Raw genomic sequence first — 12,312 nt, forward strand, 5'->3', positions numbered from 1 at the left:
TAGAGCTGACATGAATTTCTTTTAAAAAAGGATCCTGTACAAATCTCAGGATCTCCCTTAGCAGAGGTTCTATAGTCTCCTTAGAGTAAGGTATTTCAGTATTTGATACACGTGTTTAGAAACTGTTCTTTATGTACCCTTTGCTGCAAATTAAAATGCTTACTTTATATCCTGTCTCCACTGATTAAAGAGACAACTGACTTTGGATAGGTAAAAATTTATTCAATGATGATGTGGTTTAACGCCAGACATCAGCAAAGCACCACCCAGCTGCTCGCTCATCTCCCCCTGGTGGGATGAGGGAGAGAATCAGAAGGGTAAAAGTAAAAAAAACTCATTAATTGAGATAGACAGTTTAATAGGGAATGCAAAAGCTGTATCTGCAAGCAAAGCAAAACAAGGAATTAATTGACCAGTTTCTGTGAGCAGACAGGTGTTCAGCCATTCCCAGCACAGGAGCTTTGGATCGAACTAAACAGGTTAGTTGGGCAAATGTCACCACTCTGAATGTCTGTGTCTTCCCCCACCCCCTGCTCCCTTCTTCCTTCTTCCCCCAACTTTTATTGTTGAGCACAGCATCGTATTGGTACGGAGCATCCTTTTGGCCAGTTGGGGTCAGCTGACCTGGCTGTGTCCCCTTCCAGCCTCATGCCAATCCCAGCCTCTTTACTGCAGGTCAGAGTGAGACACCAAGAAGGCACTGACATTCAGTTAAAACAGTGGTGTGTTGTAAACTGGTTTGTACCAAATCAAAAAGACATCACTGTGTGAGTTGCTAGACAAAGCATTGACTCCATCCAAGTCAGCCCCTGTAGGAGGTCTTCCACAATCTATCTTCTTTTTCTAACCCTCTACTGAACCCGGGGAGCAATGTTACTGGAAAGGTATGACCAACACAAAATGAAGCAGAAGGATTAACCCTCGATCGTTGTTACCACTGTAACTCTCATAAATAGGATTGGTTACAATTCTTGATATCTGCAGGGCTATTATTTAGAATTCGGTGGGGAATTGGCATGGAATAAATTAAAACTGAAATTTTAAAGGAGCGCATTCAAGTCTTTCAGCATCAGCTGAAAAGTTATTTATATTTGCTTTCTTGGTTGTTTTGTGTGGGAGCCCAGGGCACAGGTAATATTTCTCTGTCTGCTCTGAGGGGTCCTGACCCCCAGAGAAGCACTGACTTTGACCCTCACCCATGGAGAAAGCTTCCAAGACTTTGAGATAGACTAGAGTCTACAAGAGTGTGAAATAGATAGTAGAGAACAGTATAGTTTATCACAGGGAGAAAGATTTAGGTTTTGGGGTTTTTTAGTATGGAGGCAAGATGGAGGACATTGAGCATTGTCCCAAGCTTCTTCTTCTTCTTCTTCATTTACTCCATTTTCTGCAGTGTTGGTGGCACAGGGTGATTGGTCAAGGAAAGCCGCAGTCTTAGGTTATGTGGACAGACAAGGGATGAGTTATTGGTAGATGAATGGAAATAAAGCATGTTTTAAGAGTTAATTGGGTGAAACAGTTTTAAAAGACCTTGAAACTGTACTTCTTGTAGCCATTTTGTGGTGCTTTTCCTGCTACCAACCTGGTACAGACAGTGTGCTGAAGTTTTGATAAGATAACAATAAGCAACAAGCTGAAGACCGAAAAAGTCTCGTGCATCTCTCTTTCCTGGTACAGAACTGCTACAGGAGGGTCTCCCCCATCACGGGAGCCCCCAGTGGGGCCCAAACACCCATAACTGGTGCCCTGTGTGTCAGTGTCACTCAACTAAGAAGAGATCATCCCAGGAGTCCCTTAGAGCAGAGCTCCAAGAATTGGCAGGGTTTTTTTTGGCAACAATATTGTATTGTTAGTTCATATGCAGTTTATAAATTTGGTCCTTCTCTGCAGTAGTGCTCTATGGCAAATTGTACTTCTCCATTTGATTTCATCTTATGAACTATGGCACTTTTAACTTGTTTTGAATTTGCTTGGGTTGAATTTGGACCAATTATCAGAATTATTTTGAATTCTGACCATGCTTTGCAAAGTCCTTACACTTCTTTTCAACTTGGTGTCACTTGCTATTTATAAATGCACTTATTATTCCATTATTCAATTTGTTACCAAAAAATTTCATCAGAACTGAATGTATAGTAGAGTATCTTTTGAGGTTCTGCTCAAAAAAAAGTCCACTTTGATAATGGATTAGACTTCATTTTTTCAAATAGCGGTGCAATCACCTCATGGGTATGTTATGTGGAAACAATGTCTAAAGACTTACTAAAGTCATATTGTTTCATTGCTAATATTTGCATTGTTCACTAAATTAATTACTCTGATTTCTGTTTACTAGATCAGTTACTCTGTCAGAAGAAAAGAGACTACTTTTATGTAATATGCTCTTGAAAAACAAATGTTGGCTGTTTCTTGTTCTCTTCTTCTCCTCTAGTGCTCATAAACTGGTTAATTTCAAGGTAGTGGTGTGAGCAAATGCAAAATTGCAAATTGACTTGAGATTAAAATAAAAAAAACAAGTGTCTTTTTTTATTTCTCAGAATGAATGAAATACAGGAAGATAAACATGAAAGATGAAAATTTCATTTGATTTTCAAAGTTCTTTCATTTCAAAATTCAGAATGGAAACCTTAATACTGCAAAATGAAATTTCAGCCTATAGTAATGACATGAAACTTAGTCATTTGATTAAATTAATATACACATAAGAGATTAAAATTCCAGAGGTGCATGCATCTAACAGTTTTCCTGCAAAATTTAGCCTCAAATGCTATAGCTCATGGGGAGAATGTGATCATTTCGAGGACTGGAATAAAATCACTTAACTTGAGAAATCACCCTCAGAAATTCTTGAAGTTTAGCTATAAACTTGAAACCCCATTAAATCCTACAGTTCTCATTTGCTTTCTGTTAACTTTAGTCTAATATATCAGAATACAAAAACTCTCTGCAGAATATTATGCAGAAAAAACTAAATGTTTTTATTGGTTTCTGCATTGCTCTTTCCTCTGCTGCTAAAAAAACATTTGTTTTTCTCCCTAGACTATTATTTTTTAAATTATTTTTCCACATTAGCTATTTTAATTATTTCAAATGACAAATCAATATCAAAGCCAATGAAAACAGTGTTATCTTTTTGAAAATTTGAATTTTTACATAACATCAAATTTCACTTGGAAGTTATTGCTCTCTGAATTGAATAGCATCTTCTTTGACTCATTCAGAATAAAAGGTGATCACATCAGATTTCAATCAAATTATGCTGTACTACTACTAATTGAAGTAGAAACTTGGGTTAATATTCTTAGGTAAACATGAGATACACATTGCAGGTACAAATACTTTTTGATATGGGACTGGATGACAGCTACAAGGACTGCAGTAGAGGAGAGGCTAAGAGCTGGCAAAAGATAGGTGAATAAAAGCATCATGCTGCCAGCATGTATCCACCATGTATCACTTTGCCTGCATAGTTAGATATAATTCTGCAGATGAGCATTCCTTGTGTATGCAAGGCCTTAATTGACAGGCTGAACTAAACTATCTTGATTTGAAAAGGTATTTAAAGAGCAGAAGAACATGCAATTGCATATTCTCATCTTGTTTTACTTGTCCAAGTGCAAAATAATAACAAAGAGTAGAAGAGTATCTCCATGAGTTGTGATTTCATATTGTTTAATTGATCTACAGCTCCTGTGTGCCGAGCTCCACTGGTTTGCTGCATAAAGCAAACAGGATTTCCATAACTAGAGACAAACTTCATTCTGTGGGAAAAGTTTTATGCAAATTGCTAGTAATTAAATTGTTCAGATATGAAGCATTCTTTTTAACCTTCCCCCTCAAATGTCCTGTAAAAGCCTGCTTCTGGTTTGAATTCGGGAAAGCAGCAAAACTGTGTACATTGAAAATGGAATATTATTGGCATTATTAAAGCTTCTTAATAAAGTCTCTAGAAACATTTTGAAACATGGGTCCTTAATGCAGATGGTGTTTATTATTAATGTCACTTTTGTTCTTTCTCTTTTATTGTAGAGTGTTTTAGCTCACACGTATCTTGCTTTACTTTAACAATAAGTTCTGTGAAAGGGATCTTCAGTTCTTTGTGTGGCCCATGTGATGTTGTTGGAATACTAATAACAGTAGAACTTTTTTCCTGAGATATAGTTCTGCTATTATTAAATATGGAGAAGGAAGACAGACTGTTGGTTTCCTGGTCATAGATGTTTATTTTCCACAAAAAGTTAAGCTCTGGAAGGAGTGACATGGGCAAGTTTGAGGCAAAATAGATTCCTAGAGGAGCCTGTTCTAGAACTAAATAGCTGTTGTAACCCATGACCCTTTTGTTTTTTGTTTTCCAGTAATGTTTTTTCAGGTATAGATTATGAGGAATGTATCAATACATTTAAATAGGAGTCACACTGCTCTGTCAGCCTGAATCTGACAGACAGCACTAGGTGTACACTGTTTTTCAAATAGGAAGTCTCCTGACTTCTATAAATAGACATGTTTCAGTTCTGATTGTTCTGTACTGAAATAACTGGCTCAAGGTTTAATTACTCTGAATAGAAAACACAAGTAATGGCAGGCATTCAAGCTCTCCTGAACTATTCTACTTCCTGGGCACTGGCTCAGAAGCATATCAGATCTGAGGGTACATTTTCCTTTTCTTCTCTTAGGTGCATTCATATTGATCACGCTGATGTATCCTAAAGGCAAATACACAGTGCAGCATATCCTCTGGAGTCAGGGATCAAATTCTTCCCAGGGCAGGATGTGTCACAATAAACAAGGGAAGGAAATGAACTGCTTCTGAGAAATGGAGTTCCCTCCAGCTCCCTTTCAATTTGCACACAACTAGGCATTGTGATTTATATGTAATTATAATGATTTATTCAAAGGTGTGTTTACTAGTCAGAGACATAACCTCTTGCTTATCTGATAATTATATAGCTGGTGAGGTCATTGAGTAGGTTGTTAACACTGCCAAACTTCTGCACTAAAATGAGGTATTTGCTTGTACATTTCTTTAATGTTTCGTTTGTTTGCTATCTGTGGCATTTTTATCTACCTGCATGGGTTTTTTTGTTGTTTCTTTCACAAAGAAGCATGTAGTGAATCTGTCTTGCCTAAATTTCATATACCCTAATTACTTTTATAGCATAATACTGGTTGTCATAATGTGAAATTGAAGGACTTGTTACAGTAATAAATGCAGTGTAACTGAAAATTGATCTCTTCAGCTTTGTTACATTGCTTAGAAACAGAAAAAAAGTGATAGTTACTTTCATAGTCCTGGATCCATTCTACACAATCAGTTCATTACTTTACTTAACATAAATTGGGTGTTAAATCTCTTAAAGTGGAATCTTTACCTTGCTTGACATTTGTAACCATGACTGGGATAGGAAAAAAACATTCTGGAGAAAGAAAGAAAGGAAATAAATAAAATAAATACCTCTGTGGGCTATTGGTGGGACCAAATTAAGGGGGTAGTCTAATAAAATTAAGAAGGTATCAGAGATGGATAGAACAAAATGGAATAAAATACATGTAATGTTCCCAACCCTGGGAAAAAGGACCAACCAGTCCCTGAAACAGCTATTCTGCAGGGAGCTTTGTGACCTGATTCTATACCCTTGGATGCTGTACTGCTTCTCTGACTGCCCTTTCTGCTTGTAAGTTCATTATTACTGATTGTCTTCCTGTCAGTGAAATAATTTACCCTTTATTGAACATATTCATAGTGTCCTCAACAGATGTAATAATTCTGTTGTGAGCTGCCACCATCTCTAACTGGTCCACATATATGGCTGTATACAGAAGAAAACAAATGACCATGTGAGGAAGCTGACCAAAGTTCTTTGAAGCAACAGTGGCATTTCTACACCATATCACATGCTGAGATATGAGCAAGTTAAAGGCCTATATGTATCTTCAGATCAGCTTTGCCCCAGGAAGGAAGCATCACATTAGCTTGGAAGCTAGCAATCTAATTTCCACTTGTACACCTGTTCTAGCTCTGGCAGCCTGGTGTCTAATATTTAGGAATTCACTACACCAAAATTCCTGCTGTTTCCAATAGCATGACCAGTAATACTTCCTGCAAAATTTACTTGCCATTAAATAAACACCTCAGAAGATCACATTGCCTGTACTGGATACATGTTACAAGCATGCATGTTGAGGAGTTCAGAAAAAAAAAAAAAAAGGAACAACTTAAAGCAGCATCATGTTATCAGACTTTTTAATTTCTGAATGTTAAACAGGTCAAGCAGCAGGGTTTGGACATCAGTAGGCAGATATTACAAGGAATGCCCGCTGTGAAACACCTAAATGTAATTCCAAAGCTTGAACTGTAGTAGCAATTATGTCTTTTATCCTGCTGCCACCTGTAGCTGCTCATGTAATTAGCTCTCCAACAGTTTGCTGTTCTTCAGGATATCACTCTAAGTATTTTTTATGCAAATAAGAATCGCTTGATATTTTCTTTCTCAAAGTGCTTCTTTTCTTTCTGGATAGGTGCTATGAACCCTTGGGATCTTTTCATCTGCTTATCTTCCAGAAAAAATGGTGGCACTGGCTGCTTTCAAACAGAAGATTTGCATAATCTAGAGCTTTTCCAGAAGGTATGAGATTATTGTGTTATCCTTTGTGGGAATGTAAGAACAGGCTAGCTCAGATTTTCAGCCCTCACTCATAAAAAGACAAGTATCAAATATTTATTTTATACTGCAGCAGCATTGTTTAGCAGAAATTAAGCTTTTTCATGTTTTCTATTTACTGAGAAAGACTTGTCAGGTACCAACATTTCATTCTTCTTTGTATCACACCCAGTTATCAAAAGGAATTTCTCATTTGAACATAGTAGGTTAGTTTGGTTATAAGTATTTCAGTGTAAATACTGAAAATTGTTACAACTCAGTGTCAAGTTTCCGTTTTCTCTTCTTTAGCTTGAACTTTTGCATTCTTGGCTGCCCTCAACCAGCATGTCTGGCCTCAAAAGTGTCTACAAGGGAAATTATTTAAGCTATTTTCCTTATTGGAAAAGAGAATTTAGAAATGGTGAGAAACAATTAGAAAATATTGCAGAATGATAGAGATGGATGAATTTAGGGTTCACATCTTATATCACTACTGAGTTTCACCTAATGTAATTACTTTTTTGTAAAGATAATTTAGGCACTTCTCCACACAGGGACAGTGCTCCTACAGTCGATAATGTGTAATTTGGACAAGGGCCTTCAAGGGAGTTCTTGTTCTGGCACTGCAGCCTTTTTCCTCATGGTCTAAAGCATCAGTATTAACAGATATCTTGGTATTTTCAGGATTGCTTTGTGTTTTTTTTCTCACTTGAGCATATTGTGGGCACAGTTTAGGTTACTTAGAGGTGTAATTCCTATGTAAACACTTGACCTGTTGATAAAAATATGTGAGTGATATAAACTGAAATCTCTGATAAAATGTGACCAAGCTACAGATACAGTTTGACTCATATTTTAAGTAAAAAATACTTAAAACAATAATGATGGCAAGACTCTAAATTATTGACTCCAGCTTGAGGGTCTGAGGGAAATGGAGCTGCTTTTAAAAGGTGCCTCTTGTGATAAAAAAATCCATTGATGTCCACAGAAGTCAGAGCTTTGAGCATGTACACTGGGGTTCCCTGGGAGAGGATGCCATATCAAAGTGTATGCAAAGTGAAATTTTTATGGCAGTTATAGTTTGCTAGAAATATACATGCTTTGAATATGCTCAGATAATAAAGCACCCCAGGCTTCTGCAAACTGCTTTTTTCTCATTCTGCCTATATTACCATATCTGAGCCTCTAATGCTGTGCAATATAATAATCCTGACAGCATGCTGCAATGTCCAGATGTGTCACACATGAATAACTCAGACACAACGTGATTAAAGGAATTGTCCAAGTTCTCTCAGGAAGTCTGCAGCAGAGCAGGGACTTAAACCAGATGGCCCATTCCTCCAGAAAACTTTAAATGTTGAACTAATATTACTTGCTGCTGGCATGTCCATACCAAAGTGCAAGACCGTATTTTGCTGCAGAGCCTGCCTGTGATTTAGCTGCATTAGCTTACTACAGATTCCAAGCACAGCAATTCAAGAGACATAGGGTATTTCCATGCAGGGAGAGACAGTGGTTGGTAACTGGACAGAGCACAGAAGCTGCAGAGACTGAAAAGGGGACAGGGAACGGGTCAGCACTCAGCAGCCAGAGGGAGAGATATAGGCCTAAAATTTTGCATTGTTATGAACATGGAGGAAGAGTCCACACCTTAACTTCATTATTCCAACATTGCAAGGAGGGCAAAGTTATTATTTCCTCTTGACACTGATGGAAGTTTTGTGCATGAGGTGTCTCTGATAAATTAAACACAAACCCATTGAAGGCATTTTCCGTTGAAGAAAAAAGAACACTTTTTGAATTAAATCACTAAAGCTTCTCTTTTTACATACAGGTAAACCTACTTCCAGAAATCCAGCATTTTCTTTGCAGAAAAGAGGGATTATGCCAGATAACTAAAGCCTTTTCAGGTAATCTGATTTCTTCAAATATGCTTATTTGATGATGATCTTTTAATAGTTGTCACAAGAAGTTTTTGAAATGAGACTGTCACCTTACAATTACATTTTATTTTTAGTCCTGAATGCATAGAGGGAAAAAATAAAAGACTGATAATCCATTTTAAACACAGGTTACAATTATACAGTATCTTTCCAGGTAAAGACATTGCATTTTTCAGCTGTTGCATATTGCAGAAATAATTTGGCTATAAGTGTCTTATTTTTGGACTGTCTTGTGTTAATATAGTGTACTGGTATTTACACTTCTGTGCCCTGGGTTTGGTGTAATATGTTTGTTCAGCTTTACAAAAATGTTGTGGCATGGAGAAGGAGTAGGAGTCAGAGCTTGGTTCCCATCCAGACATAATTTACTGATAAAAAGCCTTTATTGTGTATTAAGATCATCAACCAGAAAAGTTTAAAGGTTATGGGCAAATTTCCAAAGAATTCTAATTTACCATGGGTAAAATCCATCTTTGAATAGAAACTAGAAAAGAACTTGTTGTGCAGTGTACTAGGTATATTTAAACCTCCTTCTCTTTCCCCCTTTTTTATATATATGCTAAATTTAACACAAAAGGAAAGGATTCTTTACATCTCATTTAACCATTTAGGAGTATGTATCTTCTGAAAGTCTTCCATTTAAGTCAGTGGAGAGATACCTACAAATGCTACTTCTTTTTATCTTAAAATATGTATTTAAAATAGGTATGTTGAATTAGTCTCTCAACTGCCTAGAGAAATTAGTAGGCCATGCTCACGTTGTAACAAATTGCCTTCAAAAAACATTGGTTTGCTCTGCTACATGAAGAAAGGCCAATTGCAGTGGTTTTATTATTTTACTACCACAAAACCACAAATGCAAGAGGCACTTACTACACACAGAGCTTTCTCTTTAAAATATGTACATTTCCACTGCTGTCCATAAACATGGTACAAGACATCTTGTATATGACCCTTTTATTAAGCCGTTCAGTATTTTCTCCTGTACTGGGTTTACATGACAAGTTTTTGGTAGTCGGGGGGGGTCACAGGAGTGGCTTTTATGAGAAGCTGCCAGAAGCTTCCCTTAAGTCCAGCAGAGCCAATGCCAGCCAGCTTCAAGATGGATTTGGTGCTGGCCAAGGCCAAGTCCATTAGCAATGGTGGTAGCATCTCTGGGATAACATCTTTAAGAAGGGAAATAAAACAATTGCACAACAGCACCTGGAGAGATTAGTGAAGAAGGAGTGGGAGGAGGTGCTCCAGGCAGCGGAGCAGGCAGAGATTCATTTGCCTGCAGCCCGTGGTGCAGCCCATGGTGAGACAGCTGTGCCCCTGTAGCCCATGGAGGTACATGGGGGAGCAGAGATCTGCCTGCAACCCATGGAGCACTCAGTGCCAGGAGAGATGGGTGCCTGAAGGAAGCTGTGACCCTGTGGGAAGGCTCCTGGCAGTACCTGTGGAGAGAGGAGCCCAGGCTGGAGCAGTCTGTTCCTGAAGGACTGCACTGCATGGGAGGGACCCACACGGGAGCAGTTCATGAAGAACTGCAGCCTGTGGGAAGCACTCTCCTTGGAGAAGTCCATGGAGGGCTGTCTCCTGGGGAAGGGACCCCATGCTGGACTGTGAGGAGTCCTCCCACTGTGGAGAAAGGAGCAGAAGAGGCAATGTGTGATGAACTGACCACAGCTCCCATTCCCCTCTCTGCATCACTGCAGGGAAGAGGTAGTGACTCAGGAGCAAATGGGCAGATTTGGCACAGGACCCATTTTCTTTTGGTCTAGCAGTTAAAGGTTCAGAGGGATATCCTGTGGTATCCTAGATGGCAATAGATGTATATTTGTGGATACTGAATTTTACACTTGGTATTTAGAGTAAGCAAACCCAAAAGAGCATTTATTTTCAGCATATGTCAGGGTTAGGTGAATTGCTTCACACTGACTGTGTAGACTACACTGATGTACACTGACAGGAATGTGAATTTAGACTGTGGTACACAGTGGGGTCATCTCTGACCAGACCAGACCTCAGTTTCAAACCATGAATTAATCCCATTTAGTATCACTGGATATGTAACATGTAGTTTAGAATGAGTGGGTCTCATCCATAAAAGGTGAAATTATAATCAGAAGGGTAAATAATTTGATTTCAGGTTCAGTGGACAAAAAGGCATAAGTTAGAGCAGACTAGTCTAGAGGTGAGACTTCAGATACTTCCCCTTCCATTGATCTGATAAAACCAGCTCTTTCCACTTTCTTTTGCTTGCATTCTTCAACAGATCTTTCCAACAACAGCAGAGTTGCCAATTAGCAGGATTTTTTTTATTTTCAATTTAAAAATTACTCACAAAGAGAATAGTGAATAGAGAAAGAACAGTTCTCATCAGTATTTCCTTCACAGAGCAGTTTGTTCCTTTCAAATCAGTTATGTACTTTCACTCTCGTGTGTTTGAGTCAACCGGGTTTCTCTGCAATTCCTGTTAAAGAGGATCAGTTGGTTTGTTATTACTGTCATTTAGTCAGTCTTCGAGGAGCCAAGCAATTTCCTGTAAAAGTAAAAACACAAAGAATTATGTTCTCTAATTAAAGACATAGTAAGCTGGAGAAAGAAACATCAGGAAGCAAGGCTGAGAAAATGGTATACTGAATTTACTGTGGCTACGACAGTGTTGATGTTGATAAGCAGTGGTAAAATGGTTTGGGTTTTTTTGATATTATTTTATTTGTTGTTGTGCAACTCTTAAACTGCTAGGCTTTGTATTTAAGACAGCATGCCCATTCTCATACCCCTTTTGTATAGAAAAGAAAATTATTTATACAAAATACCAGGCCAGTGCTTGTTTCTTTGCTCTTTCTCTTTAATGGAAAGTGTTCTTGTCAGTCTGACATTTCATATTGCTTCTATCTCTATGGGACAGAGGGAAATAATGAACATACCAGTGATGACTACTTTTTAGGAAAGAAGCTGGGAAGAGAAAAAAGTTAGGAAAATCAGTCTGGGAGTAGAGTAGAAAAAAGGTTAAAAATACATGCTGTGTGTGGATAAATTGAAGACAGTGTTGCTGGAAGATGGGCATGTGGATTTGTGGCGATGGATTTGTGATGAGGCATAAGAATAGTAACAGATTTTAGAATTCAACATGGAAGACTACTTGCTGCAGTCTGAGAGGACTGTTTGAACCTCTGCTTTCGCAGGGCAATTGGCTCAGTTTTTACTCAAGTGCCTGATGTCTGCTCACTGTATGGGACTTGGGCCTTGAGAAGGTTCTGATATAGCTAATGAAGAACCAAGGAAGGCTCCCGGCATTTATTGCTCAGGTCAGCAAAAGTTGCATGAGTTGTAGTGATCTGGAAATTAAATCTTCCTGCAAATGACCCAGACCTAGAAGCTCTCTGAGGTTTGAGAATGACTGTCGAAGAGATTGCAGGTGTTCATACCTGGTAACACACTGTATGTGGCTTTGGAACTGGGCTTGGCTGCCTCCTGGAACTACTCCCAGCCAAGAGATGGAGAGGACTAAAGTCCCCAGTGTGAGCGGAATTGCCCAGATTCAGTATAGGGCACAGGAAAGGCATCCTGATGCATGCACAACAAATACTATATTTTACAGGCTTTGTTTGGGAAAGTAGTGGAACTTCTTATAGCATTGCCTCCCTAATTTTCCTGTTCCCTAAGGAATCCACACTAGTCTGTCTTTCTATGTAAGCATTTGTCTCATTTCATCACTTCCAGTGCCCAGCCTGTGCCATGCA

At 38.5% G+C, this 12,312-nt stretch overlaps 1 protein-coding gene across 4 annotated transcripts in view; it reads left to right on the top strand.

Annotated features, from left to right (window-relative positions):
- The window catches only part of CPED1 (cadherin like and PC-esterase domain containing 1), a 148,052-nt gene that overhangs the window by 29,067 nt on the left and 106,673 nt on the right, over positions 1-12,312 (top strand). For all 4 annotated transcript variants that reach the window (XM_053977349.1, XM_053977350.1, XM_053977351.1 and 1 more), the window contains exons 4-5: positions 6,517-6,623; positions 8,473-8,548. In XM_053977349.1, coding sequence (XP_053833324.1) covers positions 6,517-6,623; positions 8,473-8,548 — 183 coding nt within the window. The remainder of the gene's footprint in view (positions 1-6,516; positions 6,624-8,472; positions 8,549-12,312) is intronic.

This window comes from Vidua macroura, chromosome 5, assembly GCF_024509145.1.
Source record: "Vidua macroura isolate BioBank_ID:100142 chromosome 5, ASM2450914v1, whole genome shotgun sequence".
NCBI lineage: Eukaryota > Metazoa > Chordata > Aves > Passeriformes > Viduidae > Vidua > Vidua macroura.